This window comes from Oncorhynchus mykiss, chromosome 4 (genome assembly GCF_057628025.1).
Source record: "Oncorhynchus mykiss isolate SJ-2025 chromosome 4, ASM5762802v1, whole genome shotgun sequence".
Classification (NCBI taxonomy): Eukaryota; Metazoa; Chordata; class Actinopteri; order Salmoniformes; family Salmonidae; genus Oncorhynchus; species Oncorhynchus mykiss.
The window spans coordinates 96,000,985-96,022,577 of NC_143025.1; the positions used below are offsets into that span (position 1 = coordinate 96,000,985).

Genomic DNA, 21,593 nt, shown 5'->3' on the forward strand with positions numbered 1-21,593 from the left:
CATAGATCTGACTACACCCTCCTAGGTACCATAGATATGACTACACCCCCCTAGGTTTACATAGATCTGACTACACACCCCTATGTACCATAGATCTGACTACACCCCCCTAGGTTTACATAGATCTGACAACACCCCCTAAGTTTACATAGATCTGACTACACCCTCCTAGGTACCATAGATATGACTACACCCCCCTAGGTTTACATAGATCTGACTACACACCCCTATGTACCATAGATCTGACTACACCCCCCTAGGTTTACATAGATCTGACAACACCCCCTATGTTAACATAGATCTGACTACACCCTCCTAGGTACCATAGAACTGACTATACCCCCCTAGGTTTACATAGTTCTGACTACACCCCCCTAGGTACCATAGATCTGACTACACCCCCCTTGGTTTACATAGATCTGACAACACCCCCCTAGGTACCATAGATCTGACTACACCCCCCTATGTTTACATAGATCTGACTACACCCCCCTAGGTTTACATAGATCTGACAACAAACCACTAAGTTTACATAGATCTGACTACACCCCCCTAGGTCCCATATATCTGACTACACCCCCCTAGGTTCACATAGATCTGACAACACCCCCTAGGTTTACAGAGATCTGACCACACCCACCTAGGTCCCATAGATCTGACAACACCCCCCTAGGTACCATAGATCTGACAACACCCCCCTAGGTGCCATTGATCTGACTACACCCCCCTAGGTTTACATATATCTGACAACACCCCCTATGTTTACATAGATCTGACAGCACCCCCCTAGGTACCATAGATCTGACTTCACCCCCCTTGGTACCATAGATTTGACAACATCCCCCTAGGTTTACATAGATCTGACTACACCACCCTAGGTTTACATAGATCTGACTACACCCCCCTTGGTAGCATATATCTGACTACACCTCCTAGGTTTAAATAGATCTGACTACATCCCCCTAGGTTTACATAGATCTGACAACACCCCTTTAGGTTTACATAGATCTGACTACACCCCCCTAGGTTTACATAGATCTGACAACACCCCCCTAGGTTTACATAGATCTTACTACACCCTCCTAGGTACCATATATATGACTACACCCCCCTAGGTTTACATAGATCTGACTACACACCCCTAGGTACCATAGATCTGACTACACCCCCCTAGGTTTACATAGATCTGACAACACCCCCTAAGTTTACATAGATCTGACATCACCCCCCCCTCCCCCTAGGTTTACATAGATCTGACTACACCCTCCTAGGTACCATAGATCTGACTACACCCCCCTAGGTTTACATAGATCTGACAACACCCCCCTAGGTTTACATAGATCTGACAACACCCCCACTAGGTTTACATAGGTCTGACTACACCCTCCTAGGTACCATAGATCTGACTACACCCCCCTAGGTTTACATATATCTGACTACACCCCCCTAGGTACCATAGATATGACTACACCCCCCTTGGTTTACATAGATCTGACAACACCCCCCTAGGTACCATAGATCTGACTACACCCCCCTAGGTTAACATAGATCTGACTACACCCCCCTAGGTTTACATAGATCTGACTACACCCCCCTAGGTACCATAGATCTGACTACACCCCCCTAGGTTTACGTAGATCTGACAACACCCCCTAGGTATACATAGATCTGACTACACCCCCCTAGGTTTACATAGATCTGACCACACCCCCCTAGGTACCATAGATCTGACTACACCCCCCTAGGTTGACATAGATCTGACTACACCCCCCTAGGTTTACATAGATCTGACTACACCCCCCTAGGTACCATTGATCTGACTACACCCCCCTAGGTTTACATAGATCTGACAACACCCCCCTAGGTACCATAGATCTGAGTACACCCCCCTAGGTTTACATAGATCTGACTACACCCTCCTAGGTACCATAGATATGACTTCACCCCCCTAGGTTTACATAGCTCTGACTACACACCCCTAGGTACCATAGATCTGACAGCACCCCCCTAGGTACGATAGATCTGACTACACCCCCCTTGGTACCATAGATTTGACAACATCCCCCTAGGTTTACATATATCTGACTACACCCCCCTAGGTACCATAGATATGACTACACCCCCCTTGGTTTACATAGATCTGACAACACCCCCCTAGGTACCATAGATCTGACTACACCCTCCTAGGTACCATAGATATGACTACACCCCCCTAGGTTTACATAGATCTGACTACACACCCCTAGGTACCATAGATCTGACAGCACCCCCCTAGGTACGATAGATCTGACTACACCCCCCTTGGTACCATAGATTTGACAACATCCCCCTAGGTTTACATATATCTGACTACACCCCCCTAGGTACCATAGATATGACTACACCCCCCTTGGTTTACATAGATCAGACTACACCCCCCTAGGTTTACATAGATCTGACTACACCCTCCTAGGTACCATAGATATGACTACACCCCCCTAGGTTTACATAGATCTGACTACACACCCCTAGGTACCATAGATCTGACTACACCCCCCTAGGTTTACATAGATCTGACAACACCCCCCTAGGTTTACATAGATCTGACTATACCCTCCTAGGTACCATAGATATGACTACACCCCCCTAGGTTTACATAGATCTGACTACACACCCCTAGGTACCATAGATCTGACTACACCCCCCTAGGTTGACATAGATCTGACAACACCCCCTAGGTTTACATAGATCTGACAACACCCCCCTAGGTTTACATAGATCTGACAACACCCCCCTAGGTTTACATAGATCTGACAACACCCCCACTAGGTTTACATAGGTCTGACTACACCCTCCTAGGTACCATAGATCTGACTACACCCCCCTAGGTTTACATATATCTGACTACACCCCCCTAGGTACCATAGATATGACTACACCCCCCTTGGTTTACATAGATCTGACAACACCCCCCTAGGTACCATAGATCTGACTACACCCCCCTAGGTTGACATAGATCTGACTACACCCCCCTAGGTTTACATAGATCTGACTACACCCCCCTAGGTACCATAGATCTGACTACACTCCCCTAGGTTTACATAGATCTTACAACACCCCCTAGGTATACATAGATCTGACTACACCCCCCCTAGGTTTACATATATCTGACCACACCCCCCTAGGTTTACATGGTGAGCTCTGGACAACACTGCTGCCACAGGCTACATGTTCTTTAAGATTGGGTTTGAGTGGAAGAACAGTCACAGCTCACAAGTGGATTTTTCTCCAAGTCCAGTAGTCAGCATTAACAGCTACCACCAGCTCAACAGTGGTGAGAGGAAGTAACTCAAGTCATCATCATTAAGTCATACTTCTCCTGGCAAAACCACAGCTTCGTCTCTCCCCTGTACCTTCCCCTGGGCAGCCACACCTCTCACCTTTACCTTCCCCTGGGCAGCCACACCACTCCCCTGTACATTCCCCTGGGCAGCCACACCTCACCTCTGTACCTTCCACTGGGCAGCTGCACCTTTACCCTGTACCTTCCCCTGGGCAGCCACACCTCTCACCTGTACCTTACCCTGGGCAGCCACACCCCTCCCCTGTACCTTCCCCTGGGCAGCCACACCTCTCCCCTGTACCTTCCCCTGGGCAGCCACACCTCTCCCCTGTACCTTCCACTGGGCAGCCACACCCCTCCCCTGTACCTTCCCCTGGGCAGCCACACCTCTCCCCTGTACCTTCCCCTGGGCAGCCACACCTCTCCCCTGTACCTTCCCCTGGGCAGCCACACCTCTACCCTGTACCTTCCCCTGGGCAGCCACACCTCTCCCCTGTACCTTCGCCTGGGCAGCCACACCTCTTCCCTGTACCTTCCCCTGGGCAGCCACACCTCTCACCTGTACCTTAGCTCTCAATGAATCAATCAGTTAACAAGCTCTCAATGAATCAATCCGTTAACAAGCTCTCAATGAATCAATCCGTTAACAAGCTCTCAATGAATCAATCAGTTAACAAGCTCTCAATGAATCAATCCGTTAACAAGCTCTCAATGAATCAATCAGTTAACAAGCTCTCAATGAATCAATCAGTTAACAAGCTCTCAATGAATCAATCAGTTAACAAGCTCTCAATGAATCAATCAGTTAACAAGCTCTCAATGAATCAATCCCTTAACAAGCTCTCAATGAATCAATCACTTAACAAGCTCTCAATGAATCAATCAGTTAACAAGCTCTCAATGAATCAATCAATTAACAAGCTCTCAATGAATCAATCCCTTAACAAGCTCTCAATGAATCAGTCAGTTAACACGCTCACAATGAATCAGTCAGTTAACAAGCTCACAATGAATCAATCCGTTAACAAGCTCTCAATGAATCAATCCGTTAACAAGCTCTCAATGAATCAATCAGTTAACAAGCTCTCAATGAATCAATCCCTTAACAACCTCTCAATGAATCAGTCAGTTAACACGCTCACAATGAATCAATCAGTTAACAAGCTCTCAATGAATCAATCCGTTAACAAGCTCTCAATGAATCAATCCGTTAACAAGCTCTCAATGAATCAATCCGTTAACAAGCTCTCAATGAATCAATCCGTTAACAAGCTCTCAATGAATCAATCCGTTAACAAGCTCTCAATGAATCAATCCGTTAACAAGCTCTCAATGAATCAATCCGTTAACAGTATCTCAATTAAGAGCACAGTAATTAGGGAATTAGTCACACCTGTGATGGTTGTAAGGTGTGTGTTTGTGCGTCTGGGTCTCTAGGGGAGTGTATAGATAGATGGTTGTGTGTGTTTGTGCGTCTGGGTCTCTAGGGGAGTGTGTAGATGGTTGTATCGTGTGTGTTTGTGCGTCTGGGTCTCTAGGGGAGTGTATAGATAGATGGTTGTAACGTGTGTGTTTGTGCGTCTGGGTCTCTAGGGGAGTGTATAGATAGTTGTAAGGTGTGTGTTTGTGCGTCTGGGTCTCTAAGGGAGTGTGTAGATGGTTGTATCGTGTGTGTTTGTGCGTCTGGGTCTCTAGGGTAGTGTGTATATGGTTGAAATGTGTGTGTTTGTGCGTCTGGGTCTCTAGGGGACTGTGTAGATGTTTGTGCGTCTTGGTCTCTAGGGGAGTGTGTAGATGGTTGTGCGTCTGGGTCTCTAGGGGAGTGTGTAGATGGTTGTAAGGTGTGTGTTTGTGCGTCTGGGTCTCTAGGGGAGTGTGTAGATGGTTGTAACGTGTGTGTTTGTGCGTCTTGGTCTCTAGGGGAGTGTGTAGATGGTTGTGCGTCTGGGTCTCTAGGGGAGTGTGTAGATGGTTGTAAGGTGTGTGTTTGTGCGTCTGGGTCTCTAGGGGAGTGTGTAGATGGTTGTAACGTGTGTGTTTGTGCGTCTGGGTCTCTAGGGGAGTGTGTAGATGGTTGTAACGTGTGTGTTTGTGCGTCTGGGTCTCTAGGGGAGTGTGTAGATGGTTGTAACGTGTGTGTTTGTGCGTCTGGGTCTCTAGGGGAGTGTGTAGATGGTTGTAACGTGTGTGTTTGTGCGTCTGGGTCTCTAGGGGAGTGTGTAGATGGTTGTAAGGTGTGTGTTTGTGCGTCTGGGTCTCTAGGGGAGTGTGTAGATGGTTGTAACGTGTGTGTTTGTGCGTCTGGGTCTCTAGGGGAGTGTGTAGATGGTTGTAACGTGTGTGTTTGTGCGTCTGGGTCTCTAGGGGAGTGTGTAGATGGTCTGTGTGAGGATGATATGGTGGTGCTCCACTCGTGTCGTCAGTGGACCACCGTCACCGCTCTCTCTCTGGAAGAAGGACACTACGTCATCGGACCCAAGATAGACATTCCTCTACAGTACCAGGGTGAGAACACACACACACACACACACACACACACACACACACACACACACACACACACACACACACACACACACACCTCTACAATACCAGGTTTTGTCTGTCATCTGCGGATCAGTGTTCTGTCTGTAGCTCTTCTCTGATTGGTCCGTGAGTTTCCTGTGTTAGCTAATCTAGTCCTGTGGAGTGTGTGTGGGGGGGGGGTGTTATGGAATTTTTGTATTTATTTTCTTTAACCTTTATTAAATCAAATGTTATTTGTCACATGCGCCGAGTACAACAAGTGTAGACCTTACAGTAAAATGCTGACTTACAAGCCCTTAACCAGCTTTACGAAAATACCTACAAAAAAAAGTTTGAAAAAAAGCAAGAGATAAGAATAACAAATAATTAAAGAGCAGCAGTAAATAACAATAACAAGGCTACATTCAGGGGGTACCGGTACAGAGTCAATGTGGAGGCTATATACAGGGGGTACCGGTACAGAGTCAATGTGGAGGCTATACAGGGGGTACCAGTACAGAGTCAATGTGGAGGCTATATACAGGGGGTACCGGTACAGAGTCAATGTGGAGGCTATATACAGGGGGTACCGGTACAGAGTCAATGTGGAGGCTATACAGGGGGTACCGGTACAGAGTCAATGTGGAGGCTATATACAGGGGGTACCAGTACAGAGTCAATGTGGAGGCTATATACAGGGGGTACCGGTACAGAGTCAATGTGGAGGCTATACAGGGGGTACCGGTACAGAGTCAATGTGGAGGCTATATACAGGGGGTACCAGTACAGAGTCAATGTGGAGGCTATACAGGGGGTACCGGTACAGAGTCAATGTGGAGGCTATATACAGGGGGTACCAGTACAGAGTCAATGTGGAGGCTATATACAGGGGGTACCAGTACAGAGTCAATGTGGAGGCTATATACAGGGGGTACCGGTACAGAGTCAATGTGGAGGCTATACAGGGGGTACCGGTACAGAGTCAATGTGGAGGCTATATACAGGGGGTACCAGTACAGAGTCAATGTGGAGGCTATATACAGGGGGTACCAGTACAGAGTCAATGTGGAGGCTATATACAGGGGGTACCGGTACAGAGTCAATGTGGAGGCTATACAGGGGGTACCGGTACAGAGTCAATGTGGAGGCTATATACAGGGGGTCCCGGTACAGAGTCAATGTGGAGGCTATATGCAGGGGGTACCAGTACAGAGTCAATGTGGAGGCTATATACAGGGTATTACGGTACAGAGTCAATGTGGAGGCTATATACAGGGTGGTACGGTACAGAGTCAATGTGGAGGCTATATACAGGGTATTACGGTACAGAGTCAATGTGGAGGCTATATACAGGGTGATATGGTACAGAGTCAATGTGGAGGCTATATACAGGGGGTACCGGTACAGAGTCAATGTGGAGGCTAAATACAGTAAGGGAATCCCCCCTGAAATGGACAAAAATGAATTGCAAAACATTGGCATAGGACAAACCATATACACCGTGTCCAATACCACCCAATGTGGCGTTGATTCATGCAAAGTTGATTGCAAATGCCATATGGCAAGTGCCAGTTGTAACACTTCAAAAATCCAACAGGTGGCGAATGCGCTCCACCGGGGTTTTTCATATTGGAAATGCAACCCGTCAACATCCAAAAGCAACATTTTGAATTTTTTATTTTTTTTTTTGTCAAAAACGTATCACCACTTAAAAAAATGCTTTCTGGACCGTTTTTCGAAATTCTTTCGATTTTTTTATACTTTTGTCCAATTTTATTATCATAATTTTTTTTATTTAATTAAATGCGCATAAGGCATATGTTTTGTCCATTTGCAATATGATTTCATAGGAAGTCAAAAGTCAAAGAAAAAAAAAAAGTCAAAAATGTCCAAATTTTGTAAAAAACTTCACACACCCTTAATCATGTGGGGGTACCGGTACAGAGTCAATGTGGAGGCTATATACAGGGGGTACCGGTAAAGAGTCAATGTGGAGGCTATATACAGGGGGTACCGATATGGAGTCAATGTGGAGGCTATATACAGGGGGTTCCGGTACAGACTCAATGTGGAGGCTATATGCAGGGGGTACCAGTACAGAGTCAATGTGGAGGCTATATGCAGGGGGTACCAGTACATAGTCAATGTGGAGGCAATATACAGGGGGTACCGGTAAAGAGTCAATGTGGAGGCTATATACAGGGGGTACCGGTACAGAGTCATTGTGGAGGCTATATGCAGGGGGTACCGGTACAGAGTCAATGTGGAGGCTATATGCTTGGGGTACCAGTACAGAGTCAATGTGGAGGCTATATACAAGGGGTCCCGGTACAGAGTCAATGTGGAGGCTATATACAGGGGGTACCGGTACAGAGTCAATGTGGAGGCTATATACAGGGGGTACCGGTACAGAGTCAATGTGGAGGCTATATACAGGGGGTACCGGTACAGAGTCAATGTGGAGGCTATATACAGGGGGTACCGGTACAGAGTCAATGTGGAGGCTATATACAGGGGGTACCGGTACAGAGTCAATGTGGAGGCTATATACAGGGTGTTACGGTACAGAGTCAATGTGGAGGCTATATACAGGGGGTACCGGTACAGAGTCAATGTGGAGGCTATATACAGGGGGTACCGGTACAGAGTCAATGTGGAGGCTATATACAGGGGGTACCGGTACAGAGTCAATGTGGAGGCTATATACAGGGGGTACCGGTACAGAGTCAATGTGGAGGCTATATACAGGGTGTTATGGTACAGAGTCAATGTGGAGGCTATATACAGGGTGTTAGGGTACAGAGTCAAGGTGGAGGCTATATACGGGGTGTTATGGTACAGAGTCAATGTGGAGGCTATATACAGGGGGTCCGGTACAAAGTCAATGTGGAGGCTATATGCTTGGGGTACCAGTACAGAGTCAATGTGGAGGCTATATACAGGGGGTACCGGTAAAGAGTCAATGTGGAGGCTATATACAGGGGGTACCAGTACAGGGTCATTGTGGAGGCTATATGCAGGGGTACCAGTACTGAGTCAATGTGGAGGCTAGATACAGGGGTACCAGTACAGAGTCATTGTGGAGGCTATATACAGGGGGTTACTGTACAGAGTCAATGTGGAGGCTATAAACAAGGGGTACCGGTACAGAGTCAATGTGGAGGCTATATACAGGGGGTACAGGTACAGAGTCAATGTGGAGGCTATATACAGGGGGTACCGGTACAGAGTCAATGTGGAGGCTATATACAGGGGGTACCGGTACAGACTCAATGTGGAGGCTATATACAGGGTTTTAGGGTACAAAGTCAATGTGGAGGCTATATACGGGGTGTTATGGTAGAGAATCAATGTGGAGGCTATATACAGGGTGTTATGGTACAGAGTCAATGTGGAGGCTATATACAGGGGGTACCATTACAGAGTCAATGTGGAGGCTATATACAGGTGGTCCGGTACAGAGTCAATGTGGAGGCTATATACATGGGGTACTGGTACAGAGTCAATGTGGAGGCTATATACAGGGGGTACCAGTACAGAGTCAATGTGGAGGCTATATACAGGCGGTACCAGTACAGAGTCATTGTGGAGGCTATATGCAGGGGTACCGGTACAGAGTCGATGTGGAGGCTATATACAGGGTGTTACGGTACAGAGTCAATGTGGAGGCTATATATAGGGGGTACCGGTACAGAGTCAATGTGGAGGCTATATACATGGGGTACCGGTACAGAGTCAATGTGGAGGCTATATACAGGGGGTACCGGTACAGAGTCAATGTGGAGGCTATTTACAGGGGGTACCGGTACAGAGTCAATGTGGAGGCTATATACAGGTTGTTACGGTACAGAGTCAATGTGGAGGCTATATACAGGGGGTACCGGTACAGAGTCAATGTGGAGGCTATATACAGGGGGTACCGGTACAGAGTCAATGTGGAGGCTATTTGCAGGGGGTACCGGTACAGAGTCAATGTGGAGGCTATATACAGGGGGTACCGGTACAGAGTCAATGTGGAGGCTATTTGCAGGGGGTACCGGTACAGAGTCAATGTGGAGGCTATATACAGGGTGTACTGGTACATAGTCAATGTGGAGGCTATATACAGGGGGTACCGGTACAGAGTCATTGTGGAGGCTATATACAGGGGGTACCGGTAAAGAGTCAATGTGGAGGCTATATACAGGGGGTACCGGTACAGAGTCAATGTGGAGGCTATATACAGGGGGTACCGGTACAGAGTCAATGTGGAGGCTATGTACAGGGGGTACCGGTACAGAGTCAATGTGGAGGCTATATACAGGGGGTACCGGTACAGAGTCAACATGGAGGCTATATACAGGGGGTACTGGTACAGAGTCAATGTGGAGGCTTGTTGGGGATTAATCAGAATTAGTTGGGTAACATAGATTGGATGTTTTATTTTCATGATATGCTTATGAGTTATTTCTCATAAGAATGTATTTTGTTGTACTATAGTGGTGGCCATTGGCAGTTATCTGTTCTCTGTCAGGACTAAGTTGCTTGGGCCGCAGAGAGGGGAGAGGTCAAGGTGTCATCATGTGTAAACATATCTTTTGCTCCACTGTGTCTGTGTGCCGGTCACTCCCTACTTTTCCCATCGGGTAGAGGAGGATGGCAGTGTCTGGAATCATTCTATGCTCCCTCTTTTGTTGACCTAAAGCCTCACTCTCCTCTCCGTGAGTTTGTCCAGGATTGGTTGTATTTAGAATTGGTTGTATCTAAATGACAATTTGATATATATCATAGGGTGGGGGTAATGTCTTGGTACCATTTTGTACCAAGGACGAGATAAGAGCTTTGTTTAGGAGACCAAACTGAATGATAATTTTTAGCCAACTCTGTCTGGCTAGGGGATATTCCTCTCTAAAGTAAAGTCTTTATTTTTGTAAGTTCCTAAGACCTGTGGGTTGTCATGTCGTCTAGGGAGGGGGTGGATCTTTGCTATAAAGGAACCCATTTGCCATTATGTTGAGCACTCTCAACTTTTCATTAGAGATACTGAACTGTTGAAAGTCAAAATGCTATTTCAAAAGCTTAATTATTATTAAAGGTGAAGATTAAGCATAACTCTGACTGGTGTGTGATTTGCTCTCTCATCATTTGGTAATTAAGGAAATTTCCACGACAGGCTATATACAGGTGGTACCGGTACAGAGTAAATGTGGAGGCTATATACAGGGGGTACCGGTACAGAGTCAATGCGGAGGCTATATGCAGGGGGTACCGGTACAGAGTCAATGTGGAGGCTATATACAGGGGGCACCGGTACAGAGTCAATGTGCGGGGGCACCGGTTAGTTGAGGTAATATGTACATGTAGGTAGAGTTATTGAAGTGACTTTGCATAGATAATAACATACCTGTATTCCCTTACAGAGTCGCAGTATTTAACGAGGCAAGTCAGTTAAGAACAAATTTGAATTTACAATGACCACCTAACAAAAGGCAAAAGGCCTCCTTTGGGGACGGGGGGCTGGGGACAAATAAATGTAATTAAAATATAGAACAAAACACACATCATGACAAGAGCGACAACACAACACTACATAAAGAGAGACGTAATACAACAATATGGCAGCAACACATGACAACACAACACTACATAAAGAGAGACCTAAGAGAACAACATGGCAGCAACACAACATAACAACAACATGGTAGCAACAAAACATGGTACAAACATTATTGGGCACAAACAACAGCACAAAGAGCAAACTGAAAAGAGGAGCGACCCAGGGATGTGTGTGTTTTGGGGACCTTTAAACAGAATGTGACTGGCAGAACAGGTGTTGTATGTGGAGGATGAGGGCTGCAGTAGATATCTCAGATAGGGGGGAGTGAGGCCTATGAGGGTTTTATAAAAAGCATCAACCAGTGGGTCTTGTGACGGGTAGACAGAGATGACCAGTTTACAGAGAAGTATAGAGTGCAGTGATGTGTCTTATAAGGAGCATTGGTGGAAAATCTGATGGCCGAATGGTAAAGAACATCTAGCCGCTAGAGAGCACCCTTACCTGCTGATCTATAAATTATGTATCCGTAAACTAGCATGAGTAGGATGGTCATCTGAATCAGGGTTAGTTTGGCAGCTGGGATGAAAGGGGAGTGATTACGATAGAGGAAACCAAGTCTAGATTTAACTTTAGCCTGCAGCTTTGATATGTGCTGAGAGAAGGTGAGGAGGAGGGTTTATTCTCCAGGTCTTTAACCGTTTTCCAGAACTTCTTGGGGATAGACCCACAGTGAGAGAACTGCTCCGTAAAAGTAGCTAACTTTGGCCTTCCGGATAGCCTGAGTGCACTTATTTCTCATTTGCCTGAATCAGAGCCAGTCAGCCTGAGTATGCGTGTGCCGAGCCTTTCGCCAAATGGAATTCTTGAGGTGGAGTAACTCTTCAAGATCAGGGTAGAACCAGGGGCTGAACCTGTTTTTAATTCTCCTTTTCTTTATGGTGGCGTGTTTGTTGACAATACCGTCTTCAACAGAGGGGATCAAGCTGATTCTGTACCATTTTACAGAGGCCAGTTCATGAAGGAAGGCTTTCTCATTAAAGTTTTTTAGCAAGCGTCTGCTACAAATCAGGGCAGGTCGTTTCACTGAGCAGCCTTTATGAACACAGGCTGTAAAACAGTGATCACTAAGGTCATTAGAGAAAACACCAGACTGATACATATCAGGATTATTTGTGAGGATAACATCAAGGAGAGTAGCCTTTTCTGGGTGTTTGGAGTCATACTTTGTAGGATTGGTAATAATCTCAGAAAGATTTAGGGAGTCACATTTCTTTAGGACTTGGTCAGGTGGTTAAGCATGTCCCAGTTTAGGTCACCTAGCAGGACAAATTCTGACTTGGTGTAGGAGGCCAGGAGAGAGCTACAGGCCGGTGCTGATGGAGATTGATAACACCCAGCAACAGTCAACAAAGAGCTATTTGAAAGTTTAATGCTCAAAACCAGCAAATCAGATTGTTTGGGGACAGACTTGGTGGATACAACAGAGCACTGAAGGTGATCCTTGGTAAAGATTGCCACTCCACCACCTTTTGGAAGATCTGTCTTGCCGAAAAAGGTTATAACCATTAAGGTTAACATCAGTATCCAAAACACTCTTCCTTAACCACGTCTCAGTAATGACCAACACATCTGGATTGGAGCTGTGAACCCACACTTTCAATTGATCCATTTTAGGTAATAAGCTTCTAGTGTTAACGTGCAGAAAACCCAGGCTTTTACGAGAGCAGAAATCAAGGGGAGGGGAGGGGTTAGGGCTGATATTTCAGACCTTTGGAGAAATGTGTCTGTTGTTGTTGTGGATCAGAGGGGGGAAGAGGAGAACGAGGGAGGAGAAAAGGAGGAGGGAAGGAGAGGAGGGGGAGGAAGACAGGAGCTGGAGGTGAGGAGGTAAGGAGAGATGGAGGAGAGCAGGAGGAGGAGATGAGGAGGTAAGAGGAAGAGAAATGGAGGAGGAGACAAGGAGGAGGAGAGGAGAGAAGGGGGAGACAGATGGAGGTTGTGTGTGTGTTTGTGTGTCTCCATAGTGATGTATCTCTGTTCAGCGTGAGAATGGAGCTTGTTAAAAGGTTACCATAACAACCCCTCTAGCTTCTGATTGGCTGAGAGAGGAGGCCAGAGTTAGCTAAGGGGGGGGGGTGTTTACGCCACTGGCAACAGTAGTCTGCTTTTTAATATTTGTTATAGAAAGTCTGGACACCTTCCTTTTCTCTCTGAGAGACCACGTCTCCCCCACGTTTAGAGGCCACGTCTCCCCCATGTTTAGAGACCACGTCTCCCCCACGTTTAGAGACCACGTCTCCTCCATGTTTAGAGACCACGTCTCCTCCACGTTTAGAGACCACGTCTCCTCCATATTTTTGTAATTATATTTATTATGGATCCCCGTTAGTTCCTGCAAATGCAGCAGCTACTCTTCCTGGGGTTTATTATGGATCCCCATTAGTTCCTGCCAAGGCAGCAGCTACTCTTCCTGGGGTTTATTATGGATCCCCATTAGTTCCTGCCAAGGCAGCAGCTACTCTTCCTGGGGTTTATTATGGATCCCCATTAGTTCCTGCCAAGGCAGCAGCTACTCTTCCTGTGGTTTATTATGGATCCCCATTAGTTCCTGCCAAGGCAGCAGCTACTCTTCCTGGGGTTTATTATGGATCCCTATTAGTTTCTGTCAAGGCAGCAGCTACTCTTCCTGGTGTTTATTATGGATCCCCATTACTTCCTGCCAAGGCAGCAGCTACTCTTCCTGGGGTATATTATGGATCCCCATTAGTTCCTGCCCAGGAAGCAGCTACTCTTCCTGGGGTTTATTAAGGATCCCCATTAGTTCCTGCCCAGGCAGCAGCTACTCTTCCTGGGGTTTATTATGGATCCCCATTAGTTCCTGCCCAGGCAGCAGCTACTCTTCCTGGGGTTTATTAAGGATCCCCATTAGTTCCTGCCAAGGCAGTAGCTACTCTTCCTGGGGTTTTTTATGGATCCCCATTAGTTCCTGCCAAGGCAGTAGCTACTCTTCCTGGGTTTTTTTATGGATCCCCATTAGTTCCTGCCCAGGCAGCAGTTACTCTTCCTGGGGTTTGTTATGGATCCCCATTAGTTCCTGCCAAGTCAGCAGCTACTCTTCCTGGGGTTTATTATGGATCCCCATTAGTTCCTGTCAAGGCAGCAGCTACTCTTCCTGGGGTTTATTATGGATCCCCATTAGTTCCTGCCAAGGCAGCAGCTACTCTTCCTGGGGTTTATTATGGATCCCCATTAGTTCCTGCCAAGGCAGCAGCTACTCTTCCTGGGGTTTATTATGGATCCCCATTAGTTCCTGCCAAGGCAGCAGCTACTCTTCCTGGGGTTTATTATGGATCCCCATTAGTTCCTGCCAAGGCAGCAGCTACTCTTCCTGGGGTTTATTATGGATCCCTATTAGTTTCTGTCAAGGCAGCAGCTACTCTTCCTGGGGTCCAGCATTTTAAAACATTACAATACAATCATAACAAATTTCACAACACAGTAAGTGTGTGCCCTCTACTCTACTACCACATATCTATAACACAAAATCCATGTGTACATGTCTGTATAGTACGTGTGTTATCATGTTTGTGTTACTTCACAGTCCCCGCTGTTCCATAAGATGTATTCGCATCAGTTATTTGATGTGAAAACCATGTTGTCTTGGCTCTATGTAGTACTGTGCACCTCCCATAGTCTGTTCTGGACTTGGGGACTGTAAAGAGACCTCTGGTGGCATGTCTAGTGGGAGCCAGGAGAGATTGAAATGCATATTATTAATATTAGCTCTGTGTACATCCAAGGGCCAGCCGTGCTGCTGTGCTGCCCTGTTCTGAGCCATTTGTAATTTTCCTAAGTCCCTTTTTGTGGCACCTGACCACACGACTGAACAGTAGTCCAGGTGTGACAAAACTAGGGCCTGTAGTACCTGCCTTGTTGATAGTGTTGTTAAGAAGGTAGAAAGTAGGGCCTGTAGGACCTGCCTTGTTGATAGTGTTGTTAAGAAGGTAGAAAGTAGGGCCTGTAGGACCTGCCTTGTTGATAGTGCTGTTAAGAAGGTATAAACTAGGGCCTGTAGGACCTGCCTTGTTGATAGTGATGTTAAGAAGGTAGAAACTAGGGCCTGTAGGACCTGCCTTGTTGATAGTGCTGTTAAGAAGGTAGAAACTAGGACCTGTAGGACCTGCCTTGTTGATAGTGCTGTTAAGAAGGTAGAAACTATGGCCTGTAGTACCTGCCTTGTTGATAGTGTTGTTAAGAAGGTAGAAAGTAGGGCCTGTAGGACCTGCCTTGTTGATAGTGCTGTTAAGAAGGTAGAAACTAGGGCCTCTAGGACCTGCCTTGTTGATAGTGTTGTTAAGAAGGTAGAAACTATAGCCTGTAGGACCTGCCTTGTTGATAGTGCTGTTAAGAAGGTAGAAACTAGGGCCTGTAGGACCTGCCTTGTTGATAGTGCTGTTAAGAAGGTAGAAACTATGGCCTGTAGGACCTGCCTTGTTGATAGTGCTGTTAAGAAGGTAGAAACTATAGCCTGTAGGACCTGCCTTGTGGATAGTGCTGTTAAGAAGGTAGAAACTAGGGCCTGTTGGACCTGCCTTGTTGATAGTGTTGATAAGAAGGTAGAAACTAGGGCCTGTAGAACCTGCCTTGTTGATAGTGTTGTTAAGAAGGTAGAAACTAGGGCCTGTTGGACCTGCCTTGTTGATAGTGTTGTTAAGAAGGTAGAGCAACGCTTTATTATGGACAGACTTCTCCCCATCTTAGCTACTGTTGCATCAATATGTTTTGTCCATGACAGTTTACAATCCAGGGAAACTCCAAGCAGTTTAGTCACCTCAAATTGCTCAATTTCCACATTATGCATTACAACATTTAGTTGAGGTTTAGTGAATGATTTGTCCCAAATACAATGCTTTTAGTTGTTGAAATATTGAACTAAATGAACCATGTCTCTCCCTGTCTGTGTGTAGGTAGGTTCCGTCTGATAGATGAAGACAGAGACGTTAGGGACCCCATCCAGTATTTCTCCTCGGTGGAGGAAGTGGCCGGAATGTTCCCTGACCGTGTCTTCGCCATGGAAACTATCAGCTTCACTGTCAAGGTCAGGGGTGAAGGAGCTTCAGTCAGCTCTACGCTGTCTATTTTAGCTATACATCACAAACCCTGCTCTGTGTGTGTGTGTGTGTGTGTGTGTGTGTGTGTCTGTGTGTGTGTGTGTGTGTTGTGTGTGTGTGTGTGTGTGTGTGTGTGTGTGTGTGTGTGTGTGTGTGTGTGTGTGTGTGTGTGTGTGTGTGTGTGTGTGTGTGTGTGTGTGTGTGTGTGTGTGTGTGTGTGTGTGTGTGTGTGTGTGTGTGTGTGTGTGTGTGTGTGTGTGTGTGTGTAGGTTCTGTCAGGGGAGTTCAGTGAGGACAGTGAGTCATACAGTGTGGTGCTGCAGCCTGGTGATGAGCTGTCACTCACGGGAAAGGCAGAGTTTCTCACAGCCACGCCCACCACGGAGAAGACTGGACTGAGCGCGCTCCTGAGACGCCTGGGGAAGACCCCCCGCAGTAAGACCCACACACCACTCCACACCCTGAGCTCTCTCTCTGTTTCACACCACACCCTGAGCTCTCACTCTGTTTCACACCACACCCTGAGCTCTCTCTCTGTTTCACACCACACCCTGAGCTCTCTCTCTGTTTCATACCACACCCTGAGCTCTCTCTCTGTTTCATACCACACCCTGAGCTCTCTCTCTGTTTCACACCACACCCTGAGCTCTCTCTCTGTTTCATACCACACCCTGAGCTCTCTCTCTGTTTCATACCACACCCTGAGCTCTCTCTCTGTTTCATACCACACCCTGAGCTCTCTCTCTACTTCACACCACACCCTGAGCTCTCTCTCTGTTTCACACCACACCCTGAGCTCTCTCTCTCTGTTTCACACCACACCCTGAGCTCTCTCTCTGTTTCATACCACACCCTGAGCTCTCTCTCTCTGTTTCACACCACACCCTGAGCTCTCTCTCTGTTTCACACCACACCCTGAGCTCTCACTCTGTTTCACACCACACCCTGAGCTCTCACTTTGTTTCAGGTAAAACTCCATGTCTGGTGTGTATGAACCATCGGACCAATCAGAGCATCTCTCTGCCCTTCGCCTGCCGAGGACGGTTCTGCACGCGCTCCCCTCTGGAGCAGGGCATGCTGGGAGCTGACCACACGGTGCGCAGCATCATCGAAAGGGTCCGACTTCCTGTTAATGTTACCGTGCCGACCAGACCACCACGGAACCCCTACGACCGCCACGTGGTGAGACATCAAATCAAATGTTATTTGTCACATGCTTTGTAAACAACAGGTGGAGACTAACAGTGAAATGCTTACTTACGGGCCCTTCCCAACAATGCAGAGAGAAAGAGTGTTGAGAAAAGTAATAACACTTAACATTATCTTGGCTACATGGGGAACCAGTAACGAGCGTATGTGAAGAGTCAATGCAAATGGTCCTGTTAACTATTTAACTAACTATTTAGCAGTCTTATGGCTTGTGGTTAGAAGTTGTTCAGGCTCCTGTTGGTTTCAGCTTGCCATGCGGTAGCAGAGATAACTGTCTATGGCTGGTGTCTGGAGTCTTTGACAATTTTTAGGGCCTTGGTCTGACACAGTGTGTTATATAGGTCCTAGATGGCAGGGAGCTTGGCCCCAGTGATGGACTGGGCCGTATACACTACCCTCTGTAGTGCCTTGTGGTCGAAGTGGTGATGCAACCAGCCAATATTCTCCAAAAATGTCTTCTTCAACTTAAAAAGTAGCTACAAATATTTTAATGTAAAAAAAAACATAAAATAAATAGTTTAAACCATGACGTTATTGAAAAACCATCTGTGGCTATTTCCAAATACCTGGTATACAGTATACTGCCCAAGACTAGTTTGGACCATGATAGATCCTTAGTGATATGGACTCTCAGCCCGCTCCACTACAGTCCCGTTGATGTGGATGGGGGTTGCTCGGCCCTCCATTTTCTGTAGTCCACAATCAGCTCCTTTGTCTTGCTGACGTTGAGGGAGAGGTTGTTGTCCTGGCACCACATAGCCAGGTCTCTGATCTTCTCCCTATAGGCTGTCTCATCGTTGTCGGTGATCAGGCCTACCACTGTTGGGTCGTCAGCAAACGTAATGATGGTGTTGGAGTCGTGCCTGGCCACGCAGTCGTGGGTGAACAGGGAGTACAGGAGGGGACTAAGTACATACCCCTGAAGGGCCCCAGTGTTGAGGATCATCGTGGTGGATGTGTTGTTGCCTGCCCTCACCACCGCCCTCACTCACTCACTGTCAGGAAGTCCAGGATCCAGTTGCAGAGGTATGTGTTTAGTCCCAGGATCCTTAGCTTAGTGATGCGCTTTGAGGGCACTATGGTGTTGAACGCTGAGCTGTAGTCAATGAACAGCATTATTACATAGGTGTTCCTTTTGTCCAGGTGGGAAAGGGCAGTGTTGAATGCAATAGAGACTGATTCATCTGTGGATCTCTTTGGGCGTTATGCAAATTGGAGTGGGTCTAGGGTTTCTGGGTTAATGGTGTTGATGTGAGACATGACCAGCATTTCAAAGCACTTCATGGCAACAGACGTGAGTGCTACGGGTCGGTCGTCATTTAGGCAGGTTACCTTAGTGTTCTTGGGCACAGGGACTATGGTGGTCTGCTTGAAACATGTTGGTATTACAGACTCAGATAGGGAGAGGTTAAAAATGTCAGTGAAGACACTTGCCAGCTAGTCAGTGCCCTGAGTACACATCCTGGTAACCCATCTGGTCCCAAGGCCTTGTGAATGTTTTTGGAGAGCGTGGCCGATGATAACGTGTTCTGTACTGTAGAGGACTAACTGTGTTCTGTACTGTAGGGGTTTAACTGTGTAACTCTGTTCTGTACTGTAGGTGACTAACTGTGTAACTGTGTTCTGTACTGTAGGGGACTAACTGTGTAACTGTGTTCTGTACTGTAGGGGACTAACTGTGTTCTGTACTGTAGGGGACTAACTGTGTTCTGTACTGTAGGGGACTAACTGTGTAACTGTGTTCTGTACTGTAGGTGACTAACTGTGTTCTGTACTGTAGGTGACTAAATGTGTAACTGTGTTCTGTACTGTAGGTTTCTAACTGTGTTCTGTACTGTAGATGACTAACTGTGTTCTGTACTGTAGGTGACTAACTGTTCTGTACTGAAGATGAACAACTGTGTTCTGTACTGTAGGTGACTAACTGTGTTCTGTACTGTAGGTGACTAACTGTGTAACTGTGTTCTGTACTGTAGATGACTAACTGTTCTGTACTGAAGATGAACAACTGTGTTCTGTAATGTAGGTGACTGTGTTCTGTTCTGTAGATGACTAACTGTGTTCTGTACTGTAGGTGACTAACTGTGTTCTGTACTGTAGGTTTCTAACTGTGTAACTGTGTTCTGTACTGTAGATGACTAACTGTTCTGTACTGAAGATGAACAACTGTGTTCTGTAATGTAGGTGACTGTGTTCTGTTCTGTAGATGACTAACTGTGTTCTGTACTGTAGGTGACTAACTGTGTAACTGTGTGTTCTGTACTGTAGGTGACTAACTGTGTAACTGTGTTCTATACTGTAGGTGACTAACTGTGCTCTGTACTGTAGATGACTAATTGTGTTTTGTACTGTAGGTGACAAACTGTGTTCTGTACTGTAGGTGACTAACTGTGTAACTGTGTGTTATGTACTGTAGGTGACTAACTGTGTAACTGTGTGTTCTGTACTGTAGATAACTAACTGTGTTATGTACTGTAGGTGACAAACTGTGTTCTGTACTGTAGATGACTAACTGTGTTCTGTACTGTAGGTGACAAACTGTGTTCTGTACTGTAGGTGACTAACTGTGTAACTGTCTGTTCTGTACTGTAGGTGACTAACTGTGTTCTGTACTGTAGCTGACAAATTGTGTAACTGTGTGTTCTGTACTCTAGGTGACTAACTGAGTTCTGTACTGCAGGTGACTAACTGTGTAACTGTGTGTTATGTACTGTAGGTGACTAACTGTGTAACTGTGTGTTCTGTCCTGTAGGTGACTAACTGTGTTCTGTACTGTAGATGACTAACTGTGTTCTGTACTGTAGGTGACTAACTGTGTAACTGTGTGTTCTGTCCTGTAGATGACTAAATGTGTTCTGTAATGTAGGTGACAAACTGTGTAACTGTGTGTTCTGTACTCTAGGTGACTAACTGTGTTCTGTACTGTAGGTGAATAACTGTGTTCTCTACTGTAGGTGACTAACTGTGTTCTGTACTGTAGGTGACTAACTGTGTAACTGTGTGTTCTGTACAATAGGTGACTAACTGTGTTCTGTACTGTAGGTGACTAACTGTGTTCTGTACTGTAGGTGACTAACTGTGTTCTGTACTGTAGGTGACTAACTGTGTTCTGTACTGTAAGTGACAAACTGTGTTCTGTACTGTAGGTGACTAACTGTGTAACTGTGTTCTGTACTGTAGGTGACTAACTGTGTTCTGTACTGTAGGTGACTAACTGTGTTCTGTACTGTAGGTGACTAACTGTGTTCTGTACTGTAGGTGACTAACTGTGTTCTGTACTGTAGGTGACAAACTGTGTAACTGTGTGTTCTGTACTCTAGGTGACTAACTGTGTTCTGTACTGTAGGTGACTAACTGTGTAACTGTGTGTTCTGTACTGTAGGTGACTAACTGTGTAACTGTGTGTTCTGTACTGTAGGGGACTAACTGTGTAACTGTGTGTAGATAACTAACTGTGTGTTCTGTCCTGTAGATGACTAACTGTGTTCTTTACTGTAGGTGACTAACTGTGTTCTGTACCGTAGGTGACTAACTATGTTTTGTACTCTAGGTGACTAACTGTGTTTTGTACTCTATGTGACTAACTGTGTAACTGTGTTCTGTACTGTAGGTGACTAACTGTGTTCTGTACTGTAGGTGACTAACTGTGTTCTGTACTGTAGGTGACAAACTGTGTAACTGTGTGTTCTGTACTGTAGCTGACTAACTGTGTAAATGTGTGTTCTGTACTGTAGGGGACTAACTGTGTAACTGTGTGTTCTGTACTGTAGGTGACTAACTGTGTAACTGTGTTCTGTACTGTAGGTGACTAACTGTGTTCTGTACTGTAGGTGACTAACTGTGTTCTGTCCTGTAGATGACTAACTGTGTTCTGTACCGTAGGTGACTAACTGTGTTTTGTACTCTAGGT

General features: G+C 46.2%; 1 protein-coding gene across 1 annotated transcript in view; it reads left to right on the top strand.

The window, feature by feature from the left end:
- Window positions 1–21,593, top strand: part of garem2 (GRB2 associated regulator of MAPK1 subtype 2) — a 63,498-nt gene that overhangs the window by 26,387 nt on the left and 15,518 nt on the right. The window contains exons 2-5 of the mRNA XM_036976454.2: window positions 5,687–5,827; window positions 16,331–16,461; window positions 16,744–16,909; window positions 17,442–17,656. Of these exons, the coding sequence (XP_036832349.2) occupies window positions 5,687–5,827; window positions 16,331–16,461; window positions 16,744–16,909; window positions 17,442–17,656 (653 nt within the window). The remainder of the gene's footprint in view (window positions 1–5,686; window positions 5,828–16,330; window positions 16,462–16,743; window positions 16,910–17,441; window positions 17,657–21,593) is intronic.